Source organism: Thamnophis sirtalis, unplaced genomic scaffold, assembly GCF_051295495.1.
Source record: "Thamnophis sirtalis isolate CommonGarterSnake01/CBP01778 unplaced genomic scaffold, rThaSir2_p1.2 scaffold_9, whole genome shotgun sequence".
Classification (NCBI taxonomy): domain Eukaryota; kingdom Metazoa; phylum Chordata; class Lepidosauria; order Squamata; family Natricidae; genus Thamnophis; species Thamnophis sirtalis.
Genome location: NW_028261389.1, coordinates 74,795,629 through 74,810,533, shown reverse-complemented (window position 1 = coordinate 74,810,533; position 14,905 = coordinate 74,795,629). Strand labels below are relative to the sequence as shown.

Below are 14,905 nucleotides of genomic sequence, written 5' to 3'. Positions count from 1 at the left end.
AGGAAACGGTCGTAAGTCGCTTTCTTCAGTGCCGTTGTAACTTTGAACGGTCACTAAATGAACTGTTGTAAGTCGAAGACTACCTGTATGTTGGCAGCTCATATAGCCAGCCAGATTTAGTGTTACTGTAGAGAATAAAGCTCAGTTCTAGGGAGTAACATGTTTCCTGAATAGTCATTAAAGAAGTATCTCCAACAGGTTGTAACTTTATAAACATATCGAAGTGCGCGTGCAAAAATACAGTTGTGAAATTTTAAAATAATCTTAGTGTAAGGCAAGTATGTACAATATTATAATCCTATCGCTGACTTTCTTACAATGACTTTTGCCCTAGTGTTATTTACATTTTTACTTTCATGTAGTTTTACATAAGTGCTATTTTACATTTAACTACTTGGTTCCCCCCAAAATAAGACCTCCCTGGCAGGGGTGGGTTCTGGCAGTCACTACTGCCGGTTCGCTCATGGGTGCTCCGCGGTGCAATAAAAATTGTTCTGCGCAGAAGCAGAAGCAAAAATCAAGATGGCGGTGTCTACGGTGGTGCCCGGAGAACCGGTTCAGGGGCGTGGCAGGTTCCAGCGACTCAGGCTGCCAAACTACTACCAGTTCGCCCAAGCCAATCCGAACCGGTAGGAATCCATCACTGCTCCCCGGATAATAAGCCCAATCGGGCTTTTGAGCGCATGCGCTAAAGTGAACCCTCCTCCAAAAATAAGCCCTCCCTGGAAATATTGCAACTCGGCAGCAGCCATTAGGTGACCACGCTCGCCGCCTCCTGCACCTCAAAAATAATAAGACCTCCCCGAAAATAAGCCCAAGCGCTTATTTCGGGGGATCAAAACAAAATAAGACCCCGTCTTATTTTTGGAGAAACATGGTACGACGTAATCAATTTTAAGCTTTGCATCTGAGTTGTGTTCTCATTTTAAAGAAAGGGGGGGAAAATCTTCACCTAATGATGTCCATGCTTTCTTCATTTTGGATGATTTTTAGTTCCTCTGATTTATAGAACATAGAATAATAGAATTGGAAGGGACCTGGGAGGTCTTCTAGTCCAACCCCCTGCTCGAGCAGGAGTACCCTATCCCACTGCAAACAATTGGTTGTCCAATCTCTTTCGGCTTTTGGTTTATTTTGATTTAGCTTTTGCTGACTGGGCGAAATTGCCATAAAATGTTGTGGATAATGGATAAAATCCATTAAAGAACACAATGTCTTTACTCCTAATAATAGATGGTGATTAACTTTTTGCAAGCTTTCATTTCTGGTTATTGTGGGGTTGTAATTTTTTTCCCTCCCAAGCTACACCATAATTGCATCAAATCAATAGTTTTCAGCATGGGAGCGCCTATATCTGGAGTGTAAAAATAAATGCAACCAGTTGTAGAAGGCTTAGTGTTTAGGAACTCAATGTTTCCCTTGTATGTTGTCCAATTTTATCTACACTGTTTCCCATTTGATTACAGTCCTTCATTTTCTGCAGATGTCACTCCCCGCGAGGTTTATATATACGTTGATTCAGCAATAAAACTCACCACAAGCAGTGGGGCGTACTTCTAGATAACATCCACAGCATTTAATTCAGCCTTCCATAATTGCAATGTAATTTAATCTTACACGATTGCATAGTTATTAAGCGTCGCCTTCTTCGAGGCTGTGCAGCTACAGAAAAGGGCTTTAACTTTTCTGCGTGCTTTCTTGTTTCTTTTGATTTAGGTCTGGTTTTCAGACTGCCGTTATATTTCGCAGCGCCCTCGTCAAGTTAACGTTACAACTCTATCCCCGAAATCGCCGGGTGATTCATGCGTTTCTAATTTTAGGACGGGTTTTTGGTTCGGGGCCAAACTTAAAAGTAACTTTCCCGTCCCGATTTCATGACCCTTTCCAGCACATTTAGGCATATATATATATATATATTTGCTCAAAAACTCTGCTGTTTCTGAACAGCAACGTGTGCAGGATTATAGCATTGTTGTTGTTTTTTTAAAAAGCAGTTTAAGCATAAAGAAAAAAAAGAAGTATTTTGAGGGGAGGGGGAGAAAAAAGCCCATTAAAGTCTTAGCATCCTTTCCGGTTGTTAAAAAGTCTTCCAATGAAGAGTATCAGATTGCATCAGAATATAGCAAAAGCTATTTTTTCCTCCCATTTCTCTCTCTCTCTCTCTCTTTCCTTCCGATCAAGGTGCTTCCCCAATCTCCAGTTTTTAAGCCTCGCTTACTGCAGAAACTTCACAGACAAAGGGTTACACTACCTCGGGAATGGAAGAGGATGTCACAAGCTCCTGTCTCTGGATATTTCGGGCTGCCTCCAGGTCTCCATTTCGCTTTTCCTTCTCATGCTGCAGTGGGCAAAAACCATCCTTCGGAGGGCTTGTGTTACCCAACACTCATGCTATACTAAAGGACTACAAGCTCTCGCTGCAAACTTGAGAGGTTTTGAATTACATTACCACAGCTGCTTTAATTTTTCCGGAGGGATAACACTATAGGGTTTTGGCCCCCTTCCCAGTGGGTGTCTTCACTATAAACAAACCCCTAGTTGCATAATGAAAGCATGGATTATTTCGTGCAGTGGATTTGAAACAGGCGTGCTATTTTTTTTATTTTTTTTATTTTTTTTGATGCATGACTTCCCTGGGTTGCAAAGTTGGAAATTCCAGCTATGCAGAGGCTGGAAATACACAGATGTATATATTCAGTGCATCCAGAAAGTATTCAGCGCCCCTTCACTTTTGTCAGTGCTGCTGGGTTTGATTCTGCAGTGGTTGAAATTCATTCCCCCTCCACCCCCCACCCCCAATGAATCATTACCTTCAATTCGGACTCAGAAAGAGAATTTTAGAAATGTCTGTAACATTATTAAAAAGTGGGGGGGGGAACCTAACTATCAGATTGGCATAAGTATTCAGACCTTTTTCAACAACACGTGAAATTTAGTTAGCTCCTTGGCCTCCCATTTCTCTTGAGCGTTGCTGACACGTTTCTACACCTTGAATGGGGTCGACCTGTTGGTAAATTAAATTGATTGGACGTGATTTGGAAAGGCACACACACACACACACACACACACACGTCTCTACAGAAGGCATCACAGCTGACAATCCATACTGTGGGGGAGCAAAAGCCAAGAGGTCGAAGCAACTACCCGCAGAGCTCACGGGCAGGGTTATTGCGAGGCACGGTTCCACCACAAAACCGCGGAGGACAAAATTGCGCTCGACGAAAGCGCGCATTTGACGTCATCACAGCGCGACGAAAACATCGCGCTGTGATCGAAAAATGTAAAAATAAAGCGAAAACCTTACCCTAACCCCCCCAAACCTAACCCTAACCCTAAACCTAACCCTTAACCTAACCCTAAATCTAACCCTAAACGTAACCCTTAACCTAACGCTAAACCTAACGCTAACCCTTAAGCTAACGCTAAACGTAACCCTAACGCTCTAAACCTAACCCTAACCCTTAACCTAACCCTAACCCTAACCCTAACCCTTACCTTTATGTGAATCAGCTTGCTTTAATTTTAATTTTATTTCAATTTTTAATTTTTTTCGTTGCGCTGTGATGACGTCAAATGCGCGCTTTTGTCGAGCGCGATTTTGTCCTCCGTGGTTTTGACGGGTCATGGCGAGGCACAGATCTGGGGAAGGCTACAGTAAAATTTCTGCTGCACCGAAGGTTCTTAAGAGCACAGGAGCCTCTATATGATCCAACACTGGACGTTTTAAAGAAGATGTTGGATAACCATTTGTCTGAAGTGGTGTAGGGTTTCCTGCCTAGGCAGAGGGTTGGACTAGAAGACCTCCAAGGTCCCTTCCAACATTGTTATTCTATTCTATTCTAAAACTGGATGTCAGTATTCTAGGCGCAACCAGGACTCTTTCAAGAGCTGGTCACCCGGTCAAACTGAGCAATTATGGGAATTAAGTCTACACCTAGAATACTGCATCCAGTTTTAGAATAGAATAGAATAGAATAGAATAGAATAACACAGTTGGAAGGGACCTTGGAGGTCTTCTAGTCCAACCCCCTGCTTAGGCAGGAAACCCTACACCACTTCAGACAAATGGTTATCCAAGCTCTTCTTTAAAACGTCCAGTGTTGGATCATTCACAACTTCTGGAGGCAAGTTGTTCCATTGATTAACTGTTCTAACTGTCGGGAAATTTCTCCTTCGTTCTAGGTTGCTTCTCTCCTTGATTAGTTTCCATTCCTTGCTTCTTGTCAGGTGCTTTTGGAGAATAGCTTGACTCCCTCTTCTTTGTGGCAGTCCCTGAGATATTGGAAGACTGCTATCATGTCACCCCTAGTCCTTCTTTTCAGTATTGACATAACCAATTGCTGCAATTGTTCTTTCTAGGCTTTGTGTATTAAAAATCCATTTTTTTAAAAATTATCAACTAGAAAATGGTTAATGGAGATATGGTCAATGACAGATTTTGTTTCACCTATTATTATTATTATTTTTAAAAACTTTGCACTCTCCCCAGCTTGGTATAATCTAACTCCAAATCTAGTTAAATCATCATTACCAATTATTTCCAGGGAACTGAGTCACACAGCTCATTAGAATGTGCAGTTGATGTTTTTAGACATTACCAATTTAATATATTTTTAGGACACAGTTGGCAAGTAGAGAGACTGTTTTTATTCACTCGGATCGAAACAGCATTTCAAAAGTGGGAAGGTGAAAGAAGAGCTTGATTGACGGCTACGCAGCCACCCGTTCAGTGATTTTTGTTACAACAGCACGGGGGAATAGTTACGACCGTTTTTCACTTAACGGCCATTGCAGCGTTCCCCCACGTGGTCACAAATCCAGCCGCTTGGCAGCTGGCATGTGTTTGTGACATCGATGGGTGTCAGTGATGGGTTGCCAATCTTTTTACTACTGGTTTGGGCGGGCGCGGCATGCTTCTGCGCATGCGCAGAAGCTTCTGCATATGGGCAGGAGCTTTCGGGCGGATGGGCGGAGCCTCCCGCCGCGGATACCACCAGTTCGCCTGATCCAGGCCGAACCGGGAGCAACCCACCTCTGATGGGTGTCACCTTTTGTGGCCTCTGACGGGTGTCACCTTTTCTGGCTTCAGACAAGCCATATCCACTTAACGGCGGTGGAATTCGCAACCGTGGCGATTTGCTGTGGCAAAAAGCTCGTAAAATGGGGCAAAACTCACCCGACGACGGCTCCTCTTAGTGACGTAAATGTTTGGGGGCTCAATTGTGGCCATAAGTCAGAAGTCTACCTGTTAATTCAGATATGGGTGGTTGCTCCCCAAACGGAGCTTGGATCATGAGCCGAGGTGGCGCAGTGGTTAAATGCAGCACTGCAGGCTACTTCAGTTGACTGCTATCTGCAGTTCAGCGGTTCAAATCCCACCGGCTCAGGGTTGACTCAGCCTTCCATCCTTCCGAGGTGGGTAAAATGAGGACCCAGACTGTGGGGGCGATATGCTGACTCTGTAAACCGCTTAGAGAGGGCTGAAAGCCCTATGAAGCGGTATATAAGTCTAACTGCTATTGCTATTGCTATCATCCAACAGATGTGAAGCATTTTCTCCCTAGCGACTTGGCTTCAAGAAATAAATCAGGGAAGCTTTATCCTTGTCATGGCAAGGGCTGAGCCATTTTCCAAGCCATTATAAATCATTAACCGCCGTGAAGAAATGGCCAGAGACGGACGGTAGTGTCGAGTCAGCATCTCTGCTTAATCCGCACTTCTGATCTGACAAGGAGACTCCAGAGGGACTTAACAGATATATAGATTATTTAGCGCATGCTGTTTGCTCAAACAGTTTTCAGCCTCTGCTCTTCCGACGCCTCCGAAAAGCCAACATTTGTCTGGCAGGAAGAGCAGCGTTGATAAACGTCTTTCGCCTAGTTTTATCCAGGCATTAAGCTTTTTCAAAACATTGTGGTCCTGTTTGTGTACGTTAGAAGCATAAAATGTGGGTTCGTGCAATATAATTCACGCTGACATTTTAAGTCTGGGAATAAAATAGAATAGAATAGAATAGAATAGAATAGAATAGAATAGAATAGAATAGAATAGAATAGAATAACAGAGTTGGAAGGGACCTTGGAGGTCTTCTAGTCCAACCCCCTGCCTAGGCAGGAAACCCTACCTCACTTCAGACAAATGGCTATCCAACATCTTCTTAAAGACTTCCAATGTTGGGACATTCACAACTTCTAGAAGTTGTTCCTCTGATTAATTGTTCTAACTGTCAGGAAATTTCTCCTCAGTTCTAGGTTGCTTCTCTCCTTGATTAGTTTCCATCCATTGCTTCTTGCCCTGCCTTCATGTAAGAGGTGGGTTCCTACTGGTTTGGACCGGTTTGGCTGAGTAGGTAGTAACTTGGCCTGCCACGCCCCCGAGCCGGTTATCTCGGCAGCGCCATAGGCAGCGCCATTTTTAAAGTACTGTGCATGCATGCATAGTGTGCTTCAAGCGCGCACGGAGCGAGTCCCTAAGTGAATCGGTAGTAGCAGCAGCTGGAACCCACCCCTGCCTTAGATGCTTTGGAGAATAGCTTGACTCCCTCTTCTTTGGGGCAACCCCTGAGATATTGGAACACTGCTATCATGTCTCCCCTAGTCCTTCTTTTCATTAAACTAGACATACCCAGTTCCTGCAACCGTTCCTCATATGTTTTAGCCTCCAGTCCCCTAATCTAATTAAGTCTAATTAAGCACTTGCATTAAGCTTTTCACTGTTCCCTTGACATTAGGAAAAGAACAACTCAACCTCACGGGCTACAGAATTTGTCTCCTCATCCTTTCAACGAGAGGTTCATCTTTAAAAAATGCACATGTATTCTGCCCACAGATCTGGAAGAGGTGGCATAAATAAATGCGCATTTTTCTCTGCTTTAACTTCACTTTTGCCTAGAGGCCTGTGAGGGGTGTTGTATTTTACTGGCGCAGAACGCCTGAAAGAGGTGAAACGGATTTGCCACGTAAAAAAGTGGTTATAAATACTAGGACTACATTTGGGTGTAAGACATATGGGCAGGGGGTTGGGCTAGAAGACCTCCAAGGTCCCTTCCAACTCTGCTATTGTATTGTATTGTATATATCCGTATATTTATAGGTAATATATCTATATCTTATTTAAACCTAGATATATAGATGTAAAGATATCTAGATATATATTATACACACATATGCATGCATATAATTTTTTATTAAGTCTTGATTATAGTAGTAAAATCTAATATACCAGTATATCACAGAGGTGAGTACACCCCTTCACATTTTGTAAATATTTTACTATATCTTTTCATGTGACAACACTGAAGAAATGACACTCGGCTACAATGTAAAGTAGTGAGTATACAACTTGTATTAAAATGTAAATGTGCTGTGCCCTTAAAATAACACAACACAAAACCATTAATGTCTAAACTGTTGGCAAAAAAATGTGAGGGGATGTACTCACTTCTGGGATATACCTGCAGGTGGTCCTCATCTTACAACAGTTCATTTAATAGCAATAGCAATAGCAGTTAGACTTATATACCGCTTCATAGGGCTTTCAGCCCTCTCTAAGCGGTTTACAGAGAGTCAGCATATTGCCCCCAACAATCTGGGTCCTCATTTTATCCACCTCGGAAGGATGGAAGGCTGAGTCAACCCTGAGCCGGTGAGATTTGAACCGCTGAACTGCTGATCTAGCAGTAGCCTGCAGTGCTGCATTTAACCACTGCGCCACCTTGGCTCTTGATTGACCAAAGTTACAACGGGACTGAAAAAGGTGACTTATGACCGTTGTTCACTCCTACAGCCATTGCAGCATTCCCCAAGGTCATGTGATCAAAATTCGGACGCTTGGCATCGGGCTCATACTTATGACCTTTGCAGTGTCCCGTGGTCGTAAGTCGAGGATTACCTGTAGCAACCAAAAAGGAAGGCAAACAGAAATTGTACGGGAAAATAGAATAAGGTGAAGCTTCCCCTCGCACAAATGTGCTAGTCGTTCCAGACTCTAGGGGGCGGTGCTCATCTCCGTTTCAAAGACAAAGAGCCAGCGCTGTCCGAAGACGTCTCCGTGGTCATGTGACCGGCATGACTCAACGCCGAAGGCGCACGGAACGCTGTTCCCTTCCCACCAAAGGTGGTCCCTATTTTTCTACTTGCATTTTTTTACGTGCTTTCGAACTGCTAGGTTGGCAGAAGCTGGGACGAGAAACGGGAGCTCACTCCGTTACGCGGCGCTAGGGGATTCGAACTGCCGAATTGCCGAAATGTCTGATCGACAAGCTCAGGGTCTTAGCCACTGAACCGCCGCGTCCTAATGAAAGTAGAATAGACTACCTATATTTTGTTTCTAGATTCTTGCTTAATGCATTCCAGCAAATTGCTTATAATTAATTTCCTTTTTTTAAAAATCAGATAACTGTGGAAGGCTTCAGTAATATTGCTAACAGCTGCAGCAGGATCCAATACCTGACAATTAACGAAATGCCTACCTTTACCGACAGATGCATTCAAGTAAGAAAGTCTTATTTTAACAATTTTAAATTTGGCTTTTAGCCCGAAAGTCTTAGCTACAAAAGAGTGGTGAGAGTTGAATGCAAAGAATTTTTGCTGGTGAACTGAGGGGGGGGGGGGGGGCTGGCCTTGGAAATACAGAGGGTCTTCGATGTACGACCACTGTTGACTCCCACATTCCCCTTGCTACACCCGACAGAGGTTAAGTGAGTTGCGTCCCATTTTACGAACTTTTTTTGCCACTGTCGTTAAGTGAATCACCGCAGTTATTAACTGAATCATGTAGCTGATCTCTTTTTAACATGTGTCCATCCATTGTCCTTCAACCAGGGGTGGGATCCTGCCAGTTCTAACCTCTCCTATAGAAGAGGTTCCCCAAATCTACAGTGCCGTTTAGAACCGGTTCCAGCTCCCTCCCTCCGCCCGTCCGCACATCATCAAGATGAAGAGCAAGAGGAGGAATCCTGGGAGTTGAAGTCCACAAGTCTTAAAGCTGTCAAGTTTGAACACCCCTGGGTTTTTTTTCTAAAGGGTTAGTGGTGCAAGGGTCTTGTAACTTGACAGCTTTAAGACTTGTGTGCTTCAATGCCAGAGCTCCTGAGGAACGATTGAAGGGACTGGGTATGTCTAGTTTAATGAAAAGAAGGACAAGGGGAGACATGATAGCAGTGTTCCAATATCTCAGGGGTTGCCACAAAGAAGAGGGAGTCAAGCTATTCTCCAAGGCACCTGAAGGCAGAACAGGAAGCAATGGGTGGGAACTAATCAAGGAGAGAAGCAACTTAGAACTGAGGAGAAATTTCCTGACAGTTAGAACAATGAATCAGTGGAACAGAAGTTGCCTCCAGAAGTTGTGAATGCCCCAACACTGGAAGTCTTTGAGAAGATGTTGGATAGCCATTTGTCTGGAACGGTATAGGGTTTCCTGCCTAGGCAGGGGGTTGGACTAGAAGACCTCCAAGGTCCCTTCCAACTCTGCTATTGTATTTTACACACACACACACATAAAATAAAGATTTTAGAAAGGAACCGAGCAAATTAATAGCAGATGAAGCAGTGATAGGCAGATAGGTTATATTTCTCAATGCCAATTGTTGACAGATGCCAGGAATAAAAAGCAATGGTTATGCAGGTTTTCTTGACCTCCGTAGAAAAAGAAGGCTGGATATTAAACAGACCTTTGGTTCAGATGAGCCTGTTTTTAAAGTTTGAACGGCAAAGGCTCCAGCGCTTGCCATTTCCTGTGAGTGATTTCTCCACATTCAAAAATCCCTTGTGTACCTCAAGCTTTATTTAAAGCCTTTCGCTCCAAAGCTCCAGGGCACGCCGAAAGGAATATTTGAAGGATGCTGTCAAACATCCCCGAGGACATAATTGGAAACTTTAGGAACAGTATTTTTGCCTTTTTTTAAATATAAATGTGTTTTTATTTTCCATTTGCATCTTCGTACAGTCACATATATACTGTGCATAACCGGGGCCATATAACATTAAACAATAACACAACCATTCCTCTTATCAGCAGTACCCCCCAAAATAAAAAACCCAATGTACCTCTTCGACCCTCCATACACCCTTTCTTTTGCCCCCCTCCAACTTTCCATCTTCCCTCCATCATTCCCCTCTACCCTACTTCCCCTCCCCCTCTACCACTCCTCTCTCCCGGTACACTCCCTCCCTTCCTTCTCCCCCTCCCTCCAGTCCTCTCTCCCACCCTCTCTACCCCTCTTTCTTCTATCCCTCTACTCCTCCCTTCGGTGTATTTCTACAATCTATTAATATATTCAGCTTGTCCTATTTTTGCCTTTTTTAAAAAACCTCTTTTCTGTCAGTTACTGCTGGTCCAAAGCACCAGAAGGCAGGGGGAAGAAGCAATGGATGGAAACGAATCAAGAAGAAAAACCAACCTGGAATTAAGGAGAAACTTTCTAACAGTGAGGACAAGTAACAGCTGGAATGCAGTACTGCGGGCTAATTCTGCTGACTTCCGGTTGCCTGCAGTCTAATGTTGGCTTTTCCCCCTTACCAGAGGCAGCCCCCTTGTGGAGTAGTGTGAAGCTGTTACCATGGAAACTCCACTGCGCTGCACAGTAGAAGCCATTTTATGGCACAACAGGCTGTATCGTAACAGAACACACACCCCAAGGAGTTCTAGGGATGTCTTAACCCCGCAGTATTTTTTTTTCCAGAGAGTAAGTCATCTGTGTACCAAGTTTGGTTGAAATTGCTCGAGGCGTTCCAGAGTTATGCTGGAACATACATACATACACACACAGCCGTTTTTATATATAGATTATTATTTTTTTATCAAAGGTGTTTTAAGAAAGGATGTCATGTGTTTACTGAATGGCTTCCTCCTCTCTTGAAGGCTTTGGTGACCAAGTGCCAAAGGATTCAGTCGGTTGAATTCAATGAATCTCCCCACCTGTCCGACATTGGTCTCCAAGCATTCAACGCCTGTCAGCTTGTTAAAATGAAGATTCAAGGTTGGTGAAAAACGTAGTCGTAACCCTAGTCCTCCCTTAGACCGATTAGATCTCACAGGTTAGGTCTCCTCCGAATTCCATCTGCCAGCCAATGTCGGCTGGCGATTCCCCAGGGGAGAGCCTTCTCTGTTGCAGCTCCAGCCCTCTGGAATGACCTCCCCGTGGAGATCTGGACCCTTACTACCCTCCCGGCCTTCCGCAAAGCCACCAAGTCCTGGCTGCTCCAGCAGGCTGGGGGGCTTGTGAAACATCCAGCCCCACGGAAATTGTGAATGTTGCGTTTTTAAAGTGTTGTCTTTGTCTATTTATCCCCCCTTCCCTTGTCTATTGTGAGCCGCCCGGAGTCCTTCGGGAGTGGGCGGCATACAAGACAAATAAACTAAACCAGTGTTTTTCAACCTTTTTGTGCAAAGGCACACTTTTTTCATGAAAAAAAATCATGAGGCACACCACCATTAGAAAATGTTAAAATTTTTTAACTCTGTGCCTATATTGACTATATATAAAGTGTTTTTCCCACGGCACACCTTACACTATGTCACGGCACACTAGTGTGCCACGGCACAGTGGTTGAAAAACACTGAACTAAACTAAACTAAACTAAACTAGTCGTAAGAACAGTCATGTAGTAATAAAAACGTAGCAATTAAAGCATGTCATTTGTAAAGAACTTTCCCGTTTCCTTTTGCTTTGGATCAGGGGTGCCATACATTTGCCATCACGGATATAGGGGGCTCAATTACTTCTTCTGTGCTGGGTTAGAGTGACCTGATGATTCATTGTGCCAACAGGGAATAACTGGATTACGGATGTCAGTTTCAAAATCATGAGCAAATTCTGGCCCCGATTAAATCACATTTGTGTGGTCAATTGCCAGAAAATAACAGATGTATCTCTCAAGTTAATTGCACCGTTGGAGCATATCGTTATCCTCAATCTATCCGGATGCACAAGGTATGGTTATAGTTAGATGATGAAATCATTCGTTTGAATGGAATTAATTTTTTTATTCATTCCAAAGTATGGAGGTCGTTGCATTACATCTGGGTCAGAAAGAAATAATAATAATAATAATAATAATAATAATAATAATAATAATAATAATAATAATAAATAAAAACCCAGGATATTCATAAAGCCAAAATATGCAAAGCAGTTTGCCTGAAAGTCAGCACTACATAAAACATAGAATCAAAATCACGTGAAGCGTTGTAAAACAGCCACACTTGGAATACTGAAACTTTGGAAAAAATGCAGAGAAAACCAATTTAATGATTAGGGGACTGGAGAATTAGTCCCTTAATCATTTTTGTTGGTCTTTTCTGCACTTTTCCCAAAGATTGCAGCTTAAAACATGTGAAGAACAATTGCAGGAACTGGGTTTGGCTAGTCTAGAGATAGGAAGGACTGCGGGGGATATGATAGCATTATTCCAATATTTGAGGGACTGCTACACAGAGGAGGGGGTTAATTTATTTTCCAAAGCACCAGAAGACCAGAAGCAATGGGTGGAAACTAATCAAAGAGAGAAGCAACCTAGAACTAAGGAGAAACTTCCTGACAGTGAGAACAATTAATCAGTGGAACAACTTGCCTCCTGACGTTGTGAAGGCTCCAACACTGGAAGTTTTTGAAACTCTACAGCCAGTCGGTATAGGGTCTCCTACTTGAGCAGGGGGTTGGACTAGAAGACCTCCAAGGTCCCTTCCACCTCTATTCTATTCTAAACAAAAAAGGATTATGTTTCAGAGAAATATACAATTTGCCAGACTGTTGGGAGTGCGGATAGATAGATAGATAGATAGATAGATAGATAGATGGATGGATGGATGGATGGATGGATGGATGGAATGATGTAGATAGATAGATAGATAGATAGATAGATAGATAGATAGATAGATAGATAGATAGATAGATGAAATAATTAATAGATAGATAGATGGATGGATGGCTGGATGGATGGAATGATAGATAGATAGATAGATATAGATAGATAGATAGATAGATAGATAGATAGATAGATAGATAGATAGATAGATATAGATAGATAGATAGATAGATAGATAGATAGATAGATAGAGATAGATAGATAGATAGATAGATAGATAGATAGATAGATAGATATGGATGGATGGATGGATGGATGGATGGAATAATAGCTTAGCTAGCTAGCTAGAAAGAAGAAAGAAAGAAAGAAAGAAAGAAAGAAAGAAAGAAAGAAAGAAAGAAAGAAAGAAAGAAAGAAAGAATGCTTTTTGTTTTCCCTTTCTCGGGTTTTTAAATACATGGGGAAGTTTTATTGTCTTTTATATACCAAAGTACTAACCTGGGGATGTTTTACAATGAAGGGCAGAGTTCTTATTTTATAAACAAATACTGATTCAGCACAACAGGACATCAAGATTAAATCCTTAGAACCTTATTTCATCCAATGTAGGGCACCAATTTCACCGAGCAAAAGATGCAAGACTACTAAATATACATCACCTGAATGCCATGCTCAATGGATATTCATTTAAAATAAATTATATAGGACACACACACACACACACACACACACACACACACACAAACCCCCAAAGTTTTATCAACAAGAATAATATGCAAAACAGAAAAAACTTTCCTCCAACACTAACAACAAAAAAATTGTGTACAAAAAAGGGGGAAAAAATGACCCCTACATCAAATAAATGTAACATTAAACATGTAGAATGCACCCCAACTGGATGCTAAAAATCAATCAATTAATCAATCAATCGTTGATAAATTCTCCTCCTCTTTACATAACAGGTCTACACATAGTTATAAGTTTTCCTATCCCTAGTTAACAAGAATGCTATGTTAAATAAATAAATATTCCAGGCGAGGTGATCTTTACGTGATAATTAAATTGACCCTAAATTACATATAAGATTTTGAGTGAATAGCAACAGAGTGACTTTTTGATTATGCTTACTGAATTTTGGCTATTGATTGCTACATGCAATTACAATTAGCTTTTGTGGGGGGAAATTAATGGTATTTTATTACATTGTCCTCAAAAGATTTAATGAAACAGGTCTGTAGCTGCAATCTTAAATATTCCCTGAAAGCAAATAGGATTATCAGGGTTGTCTGTTTAATAAATATGAATCAAGCTGTTAATAATCTGGCTAAATAAAGTTCCAATCAGTTTTATGTTTAGTTTATAAAGTAGACCAACTTATTTGAAATATTAATAAAAATTGGCCTGGTAGCATTTCTTTTAGAAATCTATATCTCTGAAGATTGACGTCGGTTGCTATCTATTCAAAGTGTTTATCAGCCTTGCATTCCAATGCTAAAATTATTAACATTTAATTTTAGAATCGTGACTAAAATAAGAATAAATATTTTCTATTCATGTTTCAGAATCAGTGATTTGGGAATAAAAGCATTTGTCGATGGTCAGTCAGCTTCAAAATTAAAAGAACTCAACTTGGCTAATTGCTGCTATGTTTCCGACATTGCCCTGGTGAAAATATCTGAAAGGTATCACAATTTTTTTTTGCTGGTATTTAACATAGGAATTTTTAAAGAAGGATGGATGGACGGACGGACGGACGGACGGACGGACGGACGGACGGACGGACGGACGGATGGATGGATGGATGGATAGGGAGGGAGGCAGGGAGAGAATTCCCTGCTAAAGCACTACCTTCGCATGATTGCATGGTTTGAGGAAGTTAAGATCATTGCCACACATTCCACCATATTGGGCAGATCTCACCAAGAGGAGCCAGACAGTCTCTCTCCCATAGAAAAATATAGTGAGGCTTCATTTCCAGAAATCCTTGACAGATTGGTCATCAACAAGGACCATGCTCGGGGTTAGAGTTCATAATTATTTTACAAAACTGGCTGGGGGCTTAATGAAGCCGTCAGATATTTAGTTTTGAATCGCTCCCA

The 14,905-nt window shown here is 42.0% G+C and overlaps 2 protein-coding genes across 2 annotated transcripts in view; one reads left to right on the top strand and one right to left on the bottom strand.

Moving 5' to 3' along the window:
• LRRC17 (leucine rich repeat containing 17) overlaps nt 1-2,339 on the bottom strand; it is a 20,600-nt gene extending 18,261 nt beyond the window's left edge. The window contains exon 1 of the mRNA XM_087722282.1: nt 2,252-2,339. The gene's annotated coding sequence lies outside the window, so the exon portion shown is untranslated. The remainder of the gene's footprint in view (nt 1-2,251) is intronic.
• Nucleotides 1-14,905, top strand: part of FBXL13 (F-box and leucine rich repeat protein 13) — a 75,444-nt gene that overhangs the window by 52,733 nt on the left and 7,806 nt on the right. Inside the window, exons 12-16 of the mRNA XM_087722283.1 lie at nt 2,182-2,311; nt 8,394-8,492; nt 10,861-10,978; nt 11,770-11,932; nt 14,369-14,488. Coding sequence (XP_087578409.1) covers nt 2,182-2,311; nt 8,394-8,492; nt 10,861-10,978; nt 11,770-11,932; nt 14,369-14,488 — 630 coding nt within the window. The remainder of the gene's footprint in view (nt 1-2,181; nt 2,312-8,393; nt 8,493-10,860; nt 10,979-11,769; nt 11,933-14,368; nt 14,489-14,905) is intronic.